At 46.7% G+C, this 19581-nt stretch overlaps 1 protein-coding gene across 3 annotated transcripts in view; it reads left to right on the forward strand.

Moving 5' to 3' along the window:
• RANBP10 (RAN binding protein 10) overlaps positions 1-19581 on the forward strand; it is a 65160-nt gene that overhangs the window by 20705 nt on the left and 24874 nt on the right. For all 3 annotated transcript variants that reach the window (XM_054511291.2, XM_045890897.3, XM_064580958.1), the window contains one exon: positions 2114-2166. In XM_054511291.2, the coding sequence (XP_054367266.1) occupies positions 2114-2166 (53 nt within the window). The remainder of the gene's footprint in view (positions 1-2113; positions 2167-19581) is intronic.

Below are 19581 nucleotides of genomic sequence, written 5' to 3' on the forward strand. Positions count from 1 at the left end.
ACATCATACTTTTGGAAGAGATAGTGTCACCCATTGTTAGAAGAGTTGGGACTCATTTCTTTTGAACACTGACTCAACTCCAATTTCATATGAATATGCAACTTAGGCTCCTGTGGGGTTGCTCCCTGTGTCATTGACACCTGCAGGTGACATGGCACCCAAGTGTGGGTATTGGATCTCCTCTGGGGGCTCTACCCTTAGCTCATCCACTTGGGTTCACAAGTTGACCCTAGGGTTTATGTAAAGGCTCCCAGGCCATCCACTGGTAAACACTATCCCACCTATGGGGCAGAGAGTTTATAAGAAGGTGTTGAGGGCTAGCTGCTGGAGGTGGAAAAGGCTTCCCCTGTGTAGAAGCCTAAGCAACTTGTGTTTGAGTTACATGTGCCTTATTAGTTCCTCATTCCCATGGAAATTTATGGAATTAGACCCCTGTTGCTGGTGGCCAAGCTGCTTGACCTTCCCTATTTGCATTAACCTTAAGTGGTTAAGGGTCATCCGGGAAACATGCGCTCTAAACACAAACCCTTATCTTAGTGTCAGGAAACCTGTATGCTAGGGTAGGATCACATTGTGGTATTGGGCAGAGACTCAGGCCCCTCCAAACAGGGCAGGATGAGTGGGCTGACATCCAAGTCAGGGAAACCCCTGGCTATGTTGTACATGACTATGTTGATTGATGACTGCAGAGCAGTTGAGGTTGTTTGCTGCTTGGTCAGCCGAGACATTAAGAGAATGGAGACCAGCTTTTGGCAGCCTCTACCATGTGAAGTAAGGAAGCTGATTATTTGGGCTTCTGTTTTTCTGGGAAAAAGTACAGTTTTTAATCTAATGGGAATCCTGCTAGCAGGCTTACACTGCTTCTGCCCCTGATGCTTCTTCAAGGTCCATTTTTGGCAGGAGGTCGCAGGCAGTTTTGAACCTTGCAAGTCCCTCTTTGACGTGCTGTTCCTTTCCCTTCCCTCTTTCCCCTAACTCCTGCAGGCCAAGTTATCAAGGTCATGTGTTGGTGTCTTCCTGGTTCCTGCCAGCATGATGGGGTAGCTGGTTTCAGAGGAAGATGTGTGGGTCAGAGCCTTCCTTCCTTGTTTGATCCTTTATTTGGATGGTAGAGGCTGCTCCCCCAAAACACAGTGGCACAGCCAGCCAGACAAGGACAAAGGGGCATTTACTATAGATTAAGGACTTGCAGAGACAGGAGCACCATGTTGTGGGAACTCAGGTAGTGTTAGGAAACAGGTATGTAGGTTCATGGAGCATGTCGGGGGGAAAAAAAGAAATAATCCAAGATGGGGAAATGTATGTGGAAGTGTTCCTTGCAGAATCATTTACAACAGGGAACAATTGGAATGTAAATGTGCAGCCACTTGGGAATGGTCAAAAGAAGGCAACCCTATGTAATTACTTTAAAAAACATTTTTGTGTAGGGGTACCTGGGTGGCTCAGTCAGTTAAGCATCTGCTTTCGGCTCAGGTCATGATCCCAGGGTGCTGGGATGAAATCCCGCATCCGGCTCCCTGCTCAGGGAGTCGGCTTCTCTCTCTCCCTCTACCCCTCCCCCCGGTTGTGCTCTCTCTTTTTCTCTCTCACGCTCTCTCTTTCTCTGTCAAATAAATAAAATCTTAAAAAAAAAATGTTTAAAATGGGCCTGGATTAGAGATGTAAAGTATAGCATAGGGGATATAGCTGTAGTTTTTCCGTGTCTTGGTCCTTGGTGAAGAGTGGCTTGTCCCTGTGAGCTTGATCTTGCATTGTTCTGCCAAGTACTACTTAGGATTCAGCTACTTACTTTAGGTACTTCTTGAAGATAGATTCTGCTGCCTTAGCTGGAGCCAGAAACCAAGGGAGGACTGGAAGCAGTGATTTCAGGAAACTTTAGTCTGAAACTGAAGTTCCTGGTTACAGACACTACCTCTTGTTTCTCCAGCTATTTAAGGCATTGAGATGATTTTCATTAGAAAATCAAAATGTGAAGGCTCTCCAAGAACCACTAGTGTGTTAAGAATCTCTATATTCATTGTTTTTCCTGTTTTTCTTTTACCAAGAAATATTTTAGAAGGGAGATGCATAATCATTTGCTAACCAAAAATTTTTTGTGTGTGATTTTTTGAAGGTACATGGGAATAGGACTCTCAGCTCAAGGCGTCAACATGAACAGACTTCCTGGTGAGTCACCGGTTAAGAGAATATTTGTTCTGCTCTTCTGATCCATTCTGTGATGAGAATCATGGCGGCAGCCAAGAGGCTGGAGGGAATTTTGCTGACTACCTTACCTAAAGCCAGGCCATTGGGTGGAAGATCCTAAAACGTGGCCATGCTGGAATGGTATGGGCTTCCATTCCAAAAATTAATTGGAATTTGAACTGTTTGCAGTCAAAACCAACCTGAGCTTGCTTCTAGTGGAGATAGGCCTTAGTAGCCCTTACTCCCATTGGCCTTTGACCAGTTTGGGACTCCGGCATATATGGAGAAGAAGGCTCCTGCCAACCCTGGCTTCTCTGTTACTTCACCATTATTAACCATCAGTCTTTAAGTGGCCTCCCATTTGGAACATGGTCGAGGTGATTTTTTAATAAATAGGAAGTGTGCGAGACTTGGGTTGGCAGTCAGCAACCTCAGATTTGTGGAATCTCTGGACCCTGCAGATGGTCCTCTGCTACTACCCAGGCACCCTTTCAGCTGCTTTCTGCCCAGTGGCTCATGCCCAGTCTTGGGCTGTGTACAGTTGAAGGGATAGAAGCCTCCACCAGAAGCTGGTGAGTTCCAGAAGATGGTCCTAAGTCCATTTCTCCCTTCAGTGGCCTAAGTGACATGGTGCAAGATGCCCTGGCACCGCCATGAAGGCAGGCAAAGTCCCTGTGTTTTTGGCCTGGCTCTCTCTACTTTTTGTGCCTCAGACACAGAGAAGGCAGCTGGCTTTTCCAAAGAGAGAGCAGCACTTCAACGTTACATCTTTTCCCATCTATGCTTAATATCAGTCACAGATTTTCTTTTTTTTTTATTTATTTATTTGACAGAGAGAGAGAGCGAGCACAAGCAGGTAGAGTAACAGATAGAGGGAGAGGGAGATGCAGGCCTCCCGCTGAGCAGGGAGCCCAATACAGGGCTTGATTCCAGGACCCTGGGATCATGACCTGAGCTGAAGGCAGTTGCTTAACCAACTGAACCACCCAGGCGCCCCTCAGATTTTTTTTTTCTAATTGACTAATTTCAAGTACTTGAAATGTAGACTTGCTCAGGATTCAACTAATTGTCAGGAGTCTGAAAATTTTCAGCTTTGATCTGAGTGAAAACTGGCCTTTAGTTATTAATCAGGATATGTGTGGTATGTTTGGCTTCTTCGTGTAGCATGTGGCTGTAATCTTTTTTTTTTTTTTAATATTTTATTTATTTATTTATTTGAGAGCGAGAGAGAATGCCTGCAACAGGGAGAAGGGACAGAGGGGGAAGAAGAGGGACAAGGGGCTCGATCTCAAAACCCTGAGATCATGACCTGAGCCGAAATCGAGTCGGCAGCTTAACGAGCTGAGCCACCCAGGTGCCCCTTAATCTTTTTCTTACTTCAAATGTGCTCTTTGAACTTTTGCACTGCTTTGGTGGCAGAGGAAAGAGGCTTATTATATAGAAGTAACTATTATAATCTGTTATTAACTGTCACTTTAAGCAACCCTGAACATTGGTTAAATGAATTTTTGTTAATCCACAGAAAAGAATACTATGCAGCCGTGAAGAGAATGAGGAGGTTCTTTGGGTACTGATTTGGAGTAATCTCTAGGATATATTGTTAAGTAGAAAATATAAGGCATAGAACAGTGTATAATATGCTACCAAATGTGCAAAAATAAAAAAGGCAAAATGAACATATCTATACCTGCTTGTACATGCATTGAATATCTTTGGAAAGCTACAGAAAAACTTGTACTATCAGCTATCCCTTGGGAAGGGACAGGGTGGCTAGAGATAGGACTGGGAAGGAGATTTTTCACTTTCAAAGTTTTCACATTTTCTTTCCTGTGAACATATTATTTGTTTAAAAGGTATAAATAGAATTAAAACAAAATAAACAAAAGCCAATGCCTTGTATGAAGGAGTCCTCACATCTGTCTTTCAGGTAGATTTGGAATATAGCCTTTTACCATGTGCTTGGCTTGGTATTCTAAGTTCCACATACTCATCCTTCTTTAGTAAGAACCATTTTTTGCATGGCTCATTTGGTTTGAGATCCATAGAGTGGAGCAGATGAAGTGGGAGGGGGAGGTTCAAGGTCTACCTGGGCTGACCTGAATCTCTTTGAGATGGAGCCATGTGGAGCTGGCCAGATCTGTTTGCCTCATTCATAAGATGGGGTTTTGACCCCCTCCGGGCCAGTTGGAGGGCAGCTGCTGGTCATGTGCTTTGATGTCGTGAATGTAGCATTGTAGGGAAGTCCATGTGGGGCCCTTGTGCAGTCAGACCCTGTCCAGGCCCAGATGTGGGCCTATAGGAGAAGGGGCTCGGAGACAGTGGATGAGGTGTTAGTTCCCCCACTAACGTATCAGGAGAGTTGGCACTTTTTTTTACATCCTGAGTGGTGCATCTCTTGTTCAGCAGGAGAAAGGGGCCTCTGTGGGTATTATGCCTGTTTTCATTTCACTCTGCCTGCCAGCTCTGAGGGCTTTCCTTTCTGCCATATCTGATAATCTCCCTGATTATTCCTTAAGGTAGAAAGTAGGAATCAGATTGCAGCTAGATAGGGATTCTCCCTAGGAAGAATGGATGCGTCTGGCTTTCCCAGGGTACAAGGCTGGCTGAATGGCTGGGAAGACCTAGCACAGGACAGATGTAGGTAGGGGTAGAGGGGAGACATTCCTCTTAGGAATGATGGTGGGCCTGTTACTGTTCATCCCAATGCTGGATTTGGAAGATCAGAATCCCCTTCGGCACTTTCCATTTTCTGGGGTTGCTTTTTTTGGTATGTGTGTGGGAGGCTTAATGAGCATACATTCTCCAAAACTGAAAGTATCATCATTCATAAAGATTTGGACCTGAAGCTACAAGCATGTATTCCACTGGGGACATGAGATGGAGGATGGCAGCTGCTAAAGCCTTTCTGGTTGTTGATTCTGATTTCCAAGAGACCCTTGGTTGTGATGAAGGCTGTTGGGACTGTTTGGATATATGGTTGTGGGAGGTGAGTGATGATGGTGGCCTAGGCTGGGTGTAGAATTTGAGACTTTGGTGTTACAACTTCAGATAAGATGTTTGAGTACTGGTGTATCTTCTTGATAGATACTGTTGTGTTTCATGGAAAGTAGTGGTTGGAGTGGTGGTTGGTTACTGTGGCTTTACAGGGGTGTTTCAGCCTGGTGTCGTTTCAGCCTGGTGTCGAGAGACATATAGGAGTTTGCCAGGTGGGTCTGGGTGGTGGTACAATAAGGCCTGTGAGTAGATCTCTAAGTTGTCTAGTGTGATGGGATGGCTTCCTGGGGACAGTCAGGATGACCCAGTTGAAGGAAGAGTCTTATGTTCCATGTCAAGGGGCCAGGACTTCTTTATTTAAGCAGTGGGGATTGCAGGAGTATTTTGAACATAGGCAAAATGTGATCAGATATGCTAATAAGTAACTAGTTCAGGAGTGAACTAGTGTAGAGGAGGCTAAGATGGGCTGCCTGGGCAGTAAGAATTGTAAGAGCTTAGGCGTGTGATAGAACTTCAGAAGGTGGTAGATTTTGCTTAAAAAAAGGACTCCCTTTCCTTATTCTGAAATACTTAACTAGAAGCATTTAATCATAAGTGGACAGTTATATTTATAAGTGCGTTATGGGTGTATATTGAGATAACTCAGCATATCTTGTTTAGTTGAGAAGAGTCCTACTTGGTCATTGGGTGGGTTCCTTATTTTCACGGCTGTACATGTAGATTACTTTTGATTTGTAAGTTTAGAAAAATTTATCAGCGAATCTGTCAGAGCCAGTTGGTCTTTTGGGGAGGACATCTTTTGAAGACTTTCCTTTCCTTTCTTATTAGCTTGTTCAGGTACCTTCTTTCTTACGGCATCACTTTCAGTATATTCTGCTTTGGTCATCTGATTCTCTTTATAGGAAAATGGCTACGATTAATATTATCCAAAACCTAAAAAGGGGCTCCTGGCTGGCTCAGTTAGTAGAGCACATGACTCTTGATTTCGGGGTCATGAGTTCAAGCCTCATGTGGGGTGTAGAGATTACTTAAATCAATAAAACTTCTTTTTAAAAAGATTTATTTCTTTATTTGAGAGAGAGAGAGAGCATGCAGGGGGAGGGACAGGAGAGGGAGTGGGAGAGAATCTTAAACAGACTCTGCTGAGCAGACCATAAGATTCACCCCTTTAAAGTGTACATTTCAGTGGTTTTAGTGTAGTCACAGAGTTGTGCTACCATCACCTCTATCTAGTTCCAGAACATTTTCATCACCCCAAAGAGAAACCCCATACCCATTAGCAGTCATTCCCTGATTCTCTTTCCCTGTAGCCCCTGAAAACCACTAATCTCCTTTCTGTCTCCATGGATTTTCCTTTTCTGGACATTTCATATCAGTGGAGTCATATAACAGGTGACCTTTTTTTTAAAAAAAAAAGATTTTATTTATTTATTTGACAGAGAGACACAGAAAGAGAGGGAACACAAGCAGGGGGAGTGGGAGAGGGAGAAGCAGGCTCTCTGCAGAGCAGGGACCCTGATGCGGGGCTCGATCCCAGGACCCTGGGATCATGACCTGAGCTGAAGGCAGACGCTTAACCGACTGAGCCACCCAGGCCCCCCCACAGGTGGCCTTTTGTGTATGGCTTCTTTTACTTAGCATACGGTTCTTGAAGTTCATCTAAGTTGTAGTGTGTATCAGAACTTCATTCCTTCTTATGGCCAAATAATATTCTATAATATGGATATATCACATTTTGCTTATCCATGTGTCTGTTGATGAATATTTGGATTTTTTTAATGAATATTTGTCTTGTTTCTCCTTTTTGGCTGTTATGATTTATGCTATAAACATTTGTGTACAAGTTTTTGTGTGGACATATGTTTCGTTTCATTTGATTATATACTTAAGGAGTGGAATTGCTGGGTCATGTGGTAACAACTTTTATTTAGGGTTTTGATACATTTAATTTTTGTTTATGGTGTGAGGTAAGGATCCAACTTCATTCATTTGCATGTGACTATCCAATTGCCCTAGCATCAGTTGTTGAAAAGACCATTCTTTCCTTACTGAATGATCTTGGTACCTTTGTTGAAAATCATTTGAACCAGAGATGTATGGATTTTTTTTCTGGATTCTCAGTTCTATTCCATTGATCTATATATTTGTCCTTGCCTGTACTATACTGTCTTGATTACTGTTGCTTTGTAGTAAGTTTTGAAATCAGAAGTGTGAGTCGTTCAACTTTTTTCTTCTTTTTCAGGATTGTTCTGACTCTTCTGGTTCCCTTGCAATTCTATATGAATTTTAGAATCAGCTTGTTAATTACTATAAAGAAGTCAGCTGGGATTTTGATTGGATTGCACTGAATCTATAGATCAGTTTGGGAAGTATTGCCATCCTAATAATGTTAAACTTTCTGATCCATGAACGTGAAGTGTTTTTCCATTTGTTTAGATCTTCTTTAATTTGCTTCAACAATATTTTCTAATTTTCAGATCATAAATTTTACATTTCTTTTGTCAAATTTATTCATAAGTGTTTTATTCTTTTAGATACTACTGTGAATGGAATTGTTTTATTAATTTCATTTTTAGGTTCTTCATTGCAAGTGTATAAAATGTAATTGATTTTTGTATATTGATCTTGTGTTATCTTTTTGTATGATGCTAGATTCAGTTTGCTAGTATTTTGTTGAAGATTTTTGCTTCTACTTTTATTTCCTTTGCCTTTTGGTTTGTTTATTTCCCCCCATACTCTTAAGTATAGGTTTGTCATTGTATTTTAATTTTCTCACTAATAAAGATAGAATTTTATTGTTAGATATTTTTTCCTTTTTTTTAAGATTTTATTTTTATTTATTTGACAGAGAGAGAGCGCACAAGCAGGGGGAGCAGGCAGAGGGAGAGGGAGAAGCAGGCTCACTGAGCAGGGAGCCCGATGTGAGGTTCCATCCCAGGACCCTGGCATCATGACCTGAGCCGAAGGCAGATGCTTAAGGACTGAGCCACCCAGACGCCCCGTTAGATTTTTTTTTTCTACGTACTTCTCACAAAATGTTTCTTTTAAGATTTTATTTATTTATTTGAGAGAAAGATAGCAAAAGAGCACAAGCAGTGGGAGGGGCAGAGGGAGAGGGAGAAGCAGACTCCCTGCTGAGCAGGGAGCCCGATGTGGGAGTTGATCCCAGGACGCTGGGATCATGACCTGAGCCAAAGGCAGACACTTAAGCGAATGAGCCACCCATATGCCCCTCACAATTTTTTTTTAAATTAATTAATTAATTTGAGAGAGAGAAAAGAGAGAGAGCGTGTTGAGGAGGGGCAGAGGGAGAGAGAGTCTTAAGTAGACCCCACACTGAGCATGTAGCCTGACGTGGGGCTCAGTCTCACAACCCTGAGATCATGACCTGATCCGAAACCAAGAGACAGACACCTTAACCAACTACACCACCCAGGCACCCCCTCTTACAAATTTTTATATACTGTTTTAGTTTGAGCTTTTCATTTTAAGATAGTTTTTACATTCTTTATTCTTTTTTTTTTTTTAAGATTTTATTTATTTATTTGAGAGAGAGAGAATGAGAAAGAGAGAGCACATGAGAGGGGGGAGGGTCAGAGGGAGAAGCAGACCCCCTGCTGAGCAAGGAGCCCGATATGGGACTCGATCCCAGGACTCCAGGATCATGACCTGAGCCGAAGGCAGTCGCTCAACCAACTGAGCCACCCAGGCGCCCTACATTCTTTATTCTTGATTTTCTTCCTGACCCAGGTTGTGTTCAAGACAGTAGAGTGCTCTGTAATTTTCACATGATTGGGCACTATTTAATTTTTGTGTAATTGGCTGAGCCTGACCTTATTCCATCATGATCAGGAATATGATGTGGCCTACCTTTTAAAAAATTTGCCTAATGCTGATTTATACTCCAGCACATCAGGTTTTGTGAAATATGTAGGTACAGAGTTTGTTCCCAGTCTGCCATAGAGTTTCCTATACATTTGTTTTTTCTTATTCATTTACATGTCAGTCTATTTTATGAATTTGTTACCAGAAGGTAAAAGAAATTTTGAAAATAATGTTACCTGCAACCTTGTGCCTAAGGGCTGAGGGCTTCAGGTTGGAGGGCTTAAGCAGCTGTGGGTCTGATGGTTGGTGCTGGGTCAGGAAGACAGTGGGTAGGGTATTGCAGGGAGCCACTGAGGGATTTAGGCAGGGGTGTGATCAGCCCAGGTTGGAGGGGGCAGGGGCAGGAGCAGGTGCAAGGAGGCCAGTTAGGAGACTGTCTCAGTGGCCCAGAAGAACATGGTGGTATCTTGGATTAGAGAGATGGGGAGGAGGACAGGCCCTGTGGGAGTAATTCATCTGGCTTGGTGTCTTCAGAATAGTGGGTGAACAGACTGCAAACTACTAGTGTTGTGCTTTCAGGATTTTGCTGATAGTTTGTTTCAAGAATTCTTTTATTAATAAAGTAGCCTGGTGATAGCCATTTCTGATGCCAAGTCTCAGTGTCGTTCAGAGCAAGTAGCAGAGTGCAAGTCGAACAGCCCTTGTCTGAGTCGGTCTAAGAAAGAGTCCAGCCTTGGCCTACCCAGGTGCTGCTGTCAAGAAGTACCTGGTCTGTGGCTCTAATATATTCCTGCCTTTCATGAGTCCTGGAAGAAAAGCTTATGAGGAATGGGAGGCCCAAGTGTAGAACTGAAGCCCCTTTTTTTATAGTTCCTGATCTGGTTGAGTGAAACCAGTAAGAACAGATGATGGACTTGACTGAGAGAGAGCCTCCACCCCTCTCTCTCTGAAGTAAGTACTTCTTGACTGTAGGAGATAACCTCTGTCTTACACACACCACACGCACACACACACACACACACACACACTCTCTCTCTCTGTCTCAGTCTCTCTGTCTCTCCCTCCCCCCCTTCCTTTCTCCTCTACCCTGAGCTGCTTGCTTCTCTGGTTGCCTGTATCTTGTTCCGGATTAGAACTTACAAGAGCTGAGTGAAGTGGGTGTGGAGGCAGTAGAGGCAGTTCTCTCTTTCTTTGAGGGGCCCAGAGACTCTCTGGCCTATGAATGGTTGACTGTACTTTGCCAAGGCCTGAAAGTGCAGCTGAAGGGCAGCTAGTGAGCCATCCAGGCAATTAGACAACTCACCTCTCTGTCTCCACTCTGTCTTTGAGCAGGTCACACCTCCAGAAGCCTCAGTGCTTTGTTGAAGGTCCAGCACACAGTGAACCTGCTTGCTCCAAACTAAGTTTATCTGACTGCAAAACCCAGATCCTCGTGCTTTCCTTGTGTCCACTGACAGTCGCTGTTCACCCTAGCCCCCAGGTGGCACTCTTCAGAGTAATCTTCGCCCTGTCCCTTTCCTCATCTCTTGGTTCTGCCACTCCCCAAGTGTGTCTTTAATCTGGCCCCCTTCTCTATCCTCACTGTCATTGCCTCCCCACTGGGCTCTTTCCATGGCCTCCTGATTCATCTCTCTACCTCAGGCCTCTGCTCTTCACTTCCTGTCCCTTGCCCGTTTTGTGTTTCTGACCCCTCTGCCAGGGATACAGGCCTGTGAGCCTTGCTCAGCATCTTCTGCCCCTCCTGCCCTCCATACAGGCTGCACACCAGCATGTTTGTGAGGCCCCAGATACGCTGCAAACATACCCTGCTCTGCCCCTTGATAGATCCCTTCTTGCTGTGGGGGTGTCCTTCCTGCTTGTGTCCCCCTGTGCAATACTGCCTGATCCTTTTAGTCCTGACCACATTTCTGTGATGACGCTTACCTTCCTGCCTCGTGGGACTCCTTCATATTTACCCAGCAGTGTTCTCGCTGGGACTTGGGCCACATCTTTTTATCACCACTCTCCCAGAGTGAGCACAAATGCACTCGGGCTGTTCCTGCATCTTGCTGGGCTCTGCCTCAGCACCGTGGCTTCCGTAAGCCAAGTGTGGTTCTGGAACCAGTCTTGAGTCAGGTCCCTGCTGGCCTGCAGCGTGCCTTTGGCTGGGAGGAGCCTTTATTTGGAGCTTGGCCTCCCTACTCTGCCCTAACTATTGCGGCATTGATTGTGCATGGGGGCTCTGCCCCCACCTTCTACCTATAAGAGGAGTGACCATCCCCCCTTCTCTGTATGTTAGGGCTCAGTGTCGTTGAATCAACTATGGGCTCACATTTAGTCATGTGTGGAAACAGATCTTTAGGGTTGTGGTCAGCTTGTGGAGCAGTATGCAGTCAGTGGTTGAGAACATGGACTCTGGAGACACACCATCTGCATTTGCATCCTGGCAGCTTTGTTACCTGAGGTAAGTTATGTAACTACTCTGTGCCTCTCATTTCTCCATCTGTAAAATGCAAACAATACTAGTTTGTAACTCACATATGGAATGGTTATGAGAATTTAGTGAGTTCTTGTGAAGTGCTTAGAATAGTGCCTGATAAAGAAAGTGTACATATATGTTAGCTTTTGTTGGAATTGAGAAAAAGTATTTTTTCCTACCTGAGGAAGGATGTACCTATACATTTGAAGTTCTTAAGTAAATAAGTAAGTAAGTAAGTAAGTAAGTAAGTAAATAAATAAATAAATAAATAAATACAGTTCTTTTATGAATGTTTGTATAACAGAGTGGAGTTAGGTGTAATCGGAACTACATTTTCTTTCCAGTGCTTGTGTTTTCTGTATCTGAGTAGCCATGTTAGTACATATTAACCGGAGTTGAATTATGGAGGATGAAGATGGCATAGCAAATAAAGTCAGGATATTGATGTTTCACGTGTTCTCGTGTACTGGCTCAGCACAGCCGTCTTTGCCTCTAGGGCTGTCGGGAGTAGGGATAGCCACTCTCGGGGTCTCACTTGGTCCCGGGAGCAGACGATAACAGAGTGCCTTTGGTATGAGACTGGTAGTCAGACTTTCCCAGGAACATATGGGCACGTCTCAGCTTGCATGGTCAGAAGTTTCTGCATGGTCAGAAGTTTTGATGTTTACCTTTTGTAAGATGTTTTTGGCCTCCATTAAATGTGAAACCAAGGAACACATGTGGTCCAAAATAAGAATGTCAGAATTTTTGGGCAAATGGCTTGAAAGCAGGGCAGGATAATCTACAGGCAGGTGAGTTCCTGCAGCCCGGCCCTCCCGTTGTTGATTTGGCAGCAAGCAGCATGGGCTGCGATCCCTGGATTGAGGAAGCAGGGAGGAAAAGCCAGGGGCATGGCTAGAGAGAAGGTTTTGGGCTTCTCCAAATCTTGGGTGCTTTGAAGGGGTTGAGGATAAGACAGATCTTCCTTTTGTGCCTTGTGCCTCAGAGAGGGCCAGGAAGACTCAGGCTGTGTTGATAGGTAGCCCCATGTGCATCAGAGCTGGGTAGCTGATAATTTTCTCCTTGCCATTTCTGAGCAGGAGGCAGCTGTTCTGGTGTGCCGTATATTACCTTAATTACTACAACCCCTCCAAGGAGAACCCTTGAGGCTTACTTACTTCATACTGTTGGAAAAGAAGCAGCTCCACAGCTGGGCACTGGGGGTTGGGAGGGTGCATATCTCCTGAAGCAGATGGCACCTCGCAACTAGGCCCTGATAGGGGGGTGGGAGGGTAGTAGGGGAACTGTCTGCCTGCTCCCACAGGATGGTCATGTTCAAGTGAACATCTTTTCCTCCCCCTAGAGCTTACCTTAACTAAGCCTACCCTGAAAGGTCTGTTAGGAGCATGCCCCCGGGAATGTTTGTGTCCCGATCTCGTGGCTGGGGCCTGCTTCTGCTGGGTGGGACAGGTTCTGCAAATAGCCGATATTTCACATTTGCACGTGCCGTGTGAGAGGAAGAGCAGATAGCAGAGATGAGGGCAGAACATGGGTGTTTATGCCAGGTTCACGAGTGCCGAGGCTAGCGCCCGTCAGTGTGGCAGGCACTGACAATAAACCCTCATAACTTGCAATGTAAGGTGTCTGCTCAGTGCAAATACCAATAGCAGGTGGCTTTGCACAGTGAATGTCTTAAAGTTTACTGGCATGTAGGTGGGTTTCCAGTACTCTGGAAATGCTCTTTGTCGGTACCCACTAAGCAGGCACTCCTTCTGTCCCACTCCATGTAGTATGAAGACCCTTGTTCCCCCCAGCTGATGAGCCCTGCTCATGTCCACCTGTAAACACCACTGTCTTTGGATATCTTTCACCCCAGGATCTACAGGGCTTCACAGGAGTCTGCCAGGGGGCTGCTCAGCCCCTCCATGAGTCCGGTTGGGTGAATTGAGTCATCAGGGCCCCACTGGGAATCTGGGTGTACCTGCTCCTAACCATGGCAGAGCACTTGGAAACAGGCCTCAGCAACACTGGTGTGATTGTAGGCACCATACAAGCCTCCCAAGTGAGTGCCGGCTTAGGCTGGTAAAGGGAAGAAGCCGACTGGTGATGGCCTTGCAGTTCATGCTTATAAAGTGCCTCAAAGTAGCCCTGTCTAGAAGAGGCAGGCAGTCAGGAGATTCTCTGAAGCTGCTGGAGCAGCTGCCCAGGACCAGAGTCGTGGGAAGAATAGGTTGGGGTTTGTGTGCCTGGTGCTGCCCAGCTGCCCTCACTGCCTTGCTCAGTCTGTTCTTTCTCTGTCTGTGATATCCTTGGGAAATGACCTGGCTGGGACTGGAGGGGTAGATACCCGGGTTCCACTGGGAAGTCCAGAGCAGAGGGTGGTTTGGCAGTCGGGGCCCAAGAGCCAGGTAGCTGTTCAAAATCCCTGCTGGTTCCCATGGTAGTTAATGGTGCTAGTGCTGCAGGACCCACTGTCATCCCTGCTGCGGAGCTTGTCTCATGTTTCTGCCTCCGGGCTACTCCTCCCTGGGTCTGCAGGGCCCTGGGCCCCATGGCCAGCCAAGTCCTGGTCCTTTTCTGTGGGCCTCTTGCCTCAGCCACAGGGAGACCTGTATTACCGTAACATATCACCATAACATATCAGGGCTGCTTGGCAGCCTTTTGAAGTGAGGCAACTCTGTCAGGCATGGAAGTTATTATTCCTGGTCCTGAGATTTCTTGTCTGAAGTATCCTGTTTTCTTCTTCCAAATACCGGCTCCCATCTCTGTAGCAGAGGTAAAAATTCTGGATTTAAGACTATTTTGCAGGACAGGTTAAGTCTTTTGAGGTAAGAGGTTTCATCAACAGCAGAAGGGCCAGTTCTGAAACCTGAGTTTGTCAGTCTCTGAAAACAGAGATTCTCAAGTGTTCTCTGGTAGGTTGGAGGCTGGGGCCACCTCCGGGTGGAGCTGAGTGGGGACTAGTTACTGCTCAGTCCCTTGCTTCCCTAGTGCTGGGCAGAAGTCTGTATCTAGGTGTCCTGCACCACCATGCCTGGGCCTCCTTTTGGGAAGGGTTTTGTGCATGCCCATCTTCAGGGTCTGGCAGTCTGTACAAAGTCACAGGCTCCTACACTACCAGGGGTCACCCATCCACTGACTTTTCCCAGAGGTTCAAAAGGAGCTCACTGGAGACAAGGAAAAGGCGAACCCAACTCTAGAGGAGAGATACCAAGGCCTAGAAGCTGAGGTTACCCCTCAGTTTTGTGGGACAGTGCCACCCCTTTCCTTAGCCTGATTCAGCATGGATGACAGACCCAGTCTGTCTTATGGGAGCCTGAGGTATAGGCGGGTAGCTCTGTTAAATATGGCAGATGCTACTTGAGCCCTGTCCTACCCAGACCTAGCTAGACTCCTCCTGGCTTCCCTGTGCTCCCCTGGCCATCAGGTATCTGTTTCTTTTGGGGCAGGGAAGGAGTATGACTCATGGAAGGCCCCTTTTATGCAGGTGCTGGCTGTACACCCCCTGGCCTTGCCTACGGTTTCAAGCTGACACCTGCTCCTATCTCAGTGTAGGGCCTGGATCCCCCTGTGAGGGCAGGCTCCACCTGGTGTCAGTTCCTGGTGTCACCAACTACCTGTAGAGCCTTTTTCTCCTGCCCTCCTTACCTTGGCTTCCATGCTGAGCAGACTCCCAGGGTACCCTTGACCCCTTTTGCTTGGAGCTGCCAGAGGCATAGCCTTAGGGTTGTATAGATCCTGTTCCTTGGTCCCAGGGGTTCTGAGAGTTTGGGGTAGCAGCCATGTGAGTAGTATGATGGGCCTTCTCTGATGCCACCCCGCTGCAGCTGCTGAGTGAAAAGTTCCCTTTTGCTTTCCCATTATCCATTGTTGAGCTGCTCCAGGCAGTGGGTCCTATCAGATTTTTTAAGCTATTTGAGGTTTGGGAAGAAACATTTATCTGATGCATTTCCAGGGAGGGATGGCTCTGAGTAAGTGGCCATCCTTGAGAAGCAGCCCTGCTAGGAGGTCTCCCAGGACACATGTGTTCTCTCCACAGCAACCTCAGGCTCATTAATCACCCTGACCAAACTAGCCCAGCACCTTCCCTCCATAGCCAGTCTCACAAGTGACATTTTGAGAGCCACTGGGCATGGCTGCTGAGCTCTGTCAAGTGCTCTGAGGGCCAGGTGGCCTCCCCAGACAGCTCCCCAGAGTGGAGCAGGCCTGGGACTGCCGTTGGTGAGCTGTTAGTTAGGAGAGGTGGGTGGTCCACCCTTGATTGCTCCCTCGGGGATAAAGGAAACAGGAAGTCTCAAGTGCCCGGGATTGACCATGAAGCTGGTGTTAGAAATGGAGAGGGAAGGGAAACTCAAGGGTGAGTACTTCCTGCGAGCTGTTCTTCCATAGCCATTCTCGTTTAATCCTCTCATCAACCCTGAAAGAATTTACTCGTGAGAATTCAGAGGGCCAGGTGACAGAACTGGGATTCAAACTCAAATCTGTCTAGTCCCAAAGCTCAGCGGTGACTGGGACCCATTTGTTGGGGAGAGATGGCTGGCTTGGTGGCATGGAAGCCAAGGCTTAGGCTAGCTTTGTGAGGTATGGGCTGGACTCTTTATGCTGGTCAGTCGTGGGCCAGGGCCAGAAGCTAATGGGCAAGCACAGCACCAGGCCCCTTCCCAGGTTCTGTGCTAATGTGGTGATGATGCAGAAATCTTTGTACTTGGCAGTAGGAGTCCTCTCCGTTCCTAGCTCCGGGACTGAGGCCCCCGACATGTCCTGGCGGATGGAAGTTGCATGGGGTGGGCTCCTGGAGCAATCATACTGGAGTCCCTGGCACGCCCATGGGAGTCTCCTTCCTCCAGGGCACTGTGACCTGGGATGGCATCCAGGAGTGCCAAGATGATGAACCATTTCCTTTCCTCAGCCACCCCCACACTTCTGTGATGGTGACTTCCCTTCTGAGTGATAATGGAAGGGGAAGTAGGTGGTGCCAGAGCATCTGAAGTGAGCACCTAGGGCCTCCTGGCCTGAATAAAACTTGGCTTCCCCTTACATCATTGGCATCTGATAGGTGTCTGACGTGGCAGGCTTTTCTGTGTGGGTGCCAGGCCGGCTACCCATTCGTTCTCTCTGGGAGTTACTAAGCTTAATCTCTTTGGAGAGGGAAGAATAGTTAGTTGGGTGTCATTTCTGTCAGAGTGTTGTCCCCATTGTGCAGTCCCAACCATCCTCTGACTCAGAACCACCTGGACCTGACCTCCTACAGGGCCTGACCCAGGTAGCTGTGTCCCCTTGTTTCCTTCTGGCCCTCACATCCCACTGTCCTCTCAGACAGCTGGATTCAGCCCCATGGTAAGGGCGACAACTCTCATTCCTGGGCCTATCACTCCAGCCTCAAGCCAGGCACACCCAGAGGGGGCGATTGCTCCTGCTACCAACTTAGAAAGTGCTGACTTTGACTGCAGGGGTTCTGTTTGGAGTTCTCTTCTGAAGCAGAGGGTGGTGGGGCTAGAGGGGAGGCTTACCCAGGCAGAGGTGTGGTAGTCACCATAGCTGCTAGACCCTCTTAATGGGAAAGGGGACTTAGAACCATGGATTCTTCCAGAGCTGGCAGAGATATTTGTATCAGCTGCCTTGTTTCATAGAAGAGCAAATGCTCAGAGAAGGTGAATGACTTACCCAGGTGGAGAGCCAGGTCTGCAGCTGATCTGCAGGCCTCTTTCCAGGGCCCAGAAGTGGCTTCACCATTAATCTGTATAAGTAGGGGCAAGATGCAGGCAGACAGCTCTAATTGCTTTTCTTTTCTTAAAAAGAAAAATGACAACAACAAAACTCCTCACAGTCAAGCCTAGCACCTACCCTACTGTTTGTTCTTGCAGCCTTGGGGGAGGGGTGCTAGGAGGTTTTGTGCCCAGGCCCTTCTCAAAGTTGATGGAATTCAGCCAGATACCAGTAGGAAGTAGTATTGGTCAGGTCAGCTAAGCCTGGGGTCCAAAAACCTTGTAGGGGTTACCTCAAGTTTTTTTTAATGGAGCCCAGTCTTTGAGGAACTCAAGTGTTGTACTTTCAGAGCATCTTGTTTTTTCCTGAGATTGGATTGGGGGCCACCCCAAGGAGGAGATAGTAGCTTCACCCTTATAGGTATCTGCTTCATGCTCACCAGAGTGTCCCTCAGAGGAAAGCAGACCTGAGCGTCTGAGAGTATTATCTACAAGACCAAAGCCTTCCTGTAGCCCCTCAGTGCCTCAGTTTCCTCAACCTTCAGATGGGTCTTGTCATACCTGCTGATTGTTTTGGAGACTCAGTGTTTCTTATAAGTAAACCTTAGGGCTATTTGACAACACTGTCCAATTGCTCTTCTCCTCCTCCCCTCCCCCCCCCCAGCCCCCCCTTGGTAGAGAAGGGAACCAAGGTCCAAGGAGGCAGGTGACTGCCCAGGCCTGCCATCTTGGAAGGACAAGGCTGTATCCAGGACCAGACTGCAGAAGCCCTTCAAGCCACACTTCTGCCCTGGGACCCAGGGCCACAGTGTCTCTTCCTAACAGAGGCCACACGCCCTCTGTAGGACCCTAGCTTGAGACTGACAGCAGACTCTCTACAGAATGTGCAACTGCAATTAGGCTGTGGCCTTCCGGTTTTTCTCCTGTCTGCCTGATTCCTCAAGAATGGCAGTGTCAGTACCAGCTCCTCTCTGCCGTACAGCCTCTCAAGGCCTGGGGAGAAGGTTCATTGCGGGTGGGGTAACTTAATCCATTTAGAGTAACTTCGTGCCCTTTAACATCTCATCTATTTTGGGCTTCCAGTGCCTTTCTCTGTGTTTGTTCTGCCCTTTCTAGTCTTTGGCCTGAATTTTTCTCCCAAAGGAAAAACAGAAAGCCATTGTATCAGGACAACACAGTAGGAAATCTTCCAGTGACTTCATTTTAAATTTTCTGTCTACACCACTGTTTGTTTAGTGAGTGTTCTCCATCGCAGCCTTGAGCATCTGGCATGAGCCACAGTCTTTTCACTGGCCTTGTATAACCACCCACCTGCTCAAACCTAATGTTCCGAAAGGCCTGCTCCTTCTCTTAGTAGGTGGTACCACCATCCACCCATTTGTCCAGGACAGAAACCTGGGGGGCATCCTTGTTTGCTCTCAAACCAGCAGCATGCACATCCAGTGAGTCCTGTTGACTCTGCTCTGAATCTTTCTAAGTCTCTCTCGGCTCCAACACCACTGGCTGTCTTTTCCTGTTTCTCAGGTGTGGTGAGCTCATTCCCTTTACCCCCAAAGCTGTTTTTCTCATTCTCCCGTTAAGCACACCTCTGCTTAGGGGTCACGCCTTGGTGAGGACTAACTTGACTATTCTATCCGCATCCCCACTCCCATTTCTAGCCCATCATCTGGCTTTGTTTCCTTCAGAGCACATTTTATCTACCAGGTGTTTTCTTGTTTGCTTATTGGTTTACTTATATATTATGTCTTCTCTGCTGCTTTCACACAGCCCACCGCCCCCAATTTATCAGCCCCATGGAGTAGGCAGGCCTTTGTTAACTAATTGGCTAACTTAGTGGATTGGTTGCTTGTCCTTTCCAGAGGATGGGAAGGTAGCATGGTGGCCCTAAACCAAGCTGCTGCCACAGCCACTGTTACTAAATGAAGTGTTTAACATTCCATTTTTCACCCCCAGCTAGCTTTCACACACATACATATACACCTTCTATACACATACAGGCTCTTAATTGTGTTTGGAAAAAAACATTGGTTATAAAATGATAGGTTCAATTGAAGATACATTATAGCTCTGCATTTTTCTTGCAAAAGCTTTTAACTTCATAGCACTCTGATGAGCAGGAGACAAGGAGCTGAGCTTTTCTACGCTAATCATTCCAGATGGCAGCAGGGTGGCATTCTTTTCGGAGACTCAAGGCGGGAGAATCTGTTTCCTTGCCTTTTCTGGCTTTTGGTGTCCACCTGCATTTCTTAACTTGTGTCCCCGTCTCTCCATCTTCAAAGCCAGCAGTATAGCATCTAACAATCTCTGCTTTCACATCAACTTTTCTGAGTAGGCCCTCTTGCCTCCCTCTTGCAAGGACCCATGTGATTGCATGGTCTCCCCATCCAGATAATCCAGGACAATCCAGTCTCCCATTTCAAGAGGCTTAACCTTATC

Source organism: Mirounga angustirostris, unplaced genomic scaffold (assembly GCF_029215605.1).
Source record: "Mirounga angustirostris isolate CCGP_5_RB_7025 unplaced genomic scaffold, mMirAng1.0.hap1 SCAF_16, whole genome shotgun sequence".
Lineage (NCBI taxonomy): Eukaryota > Metazoa > Chordata > Mammalia > Carnivora > Phocidae > Mirounga > Mirounga angustirostris.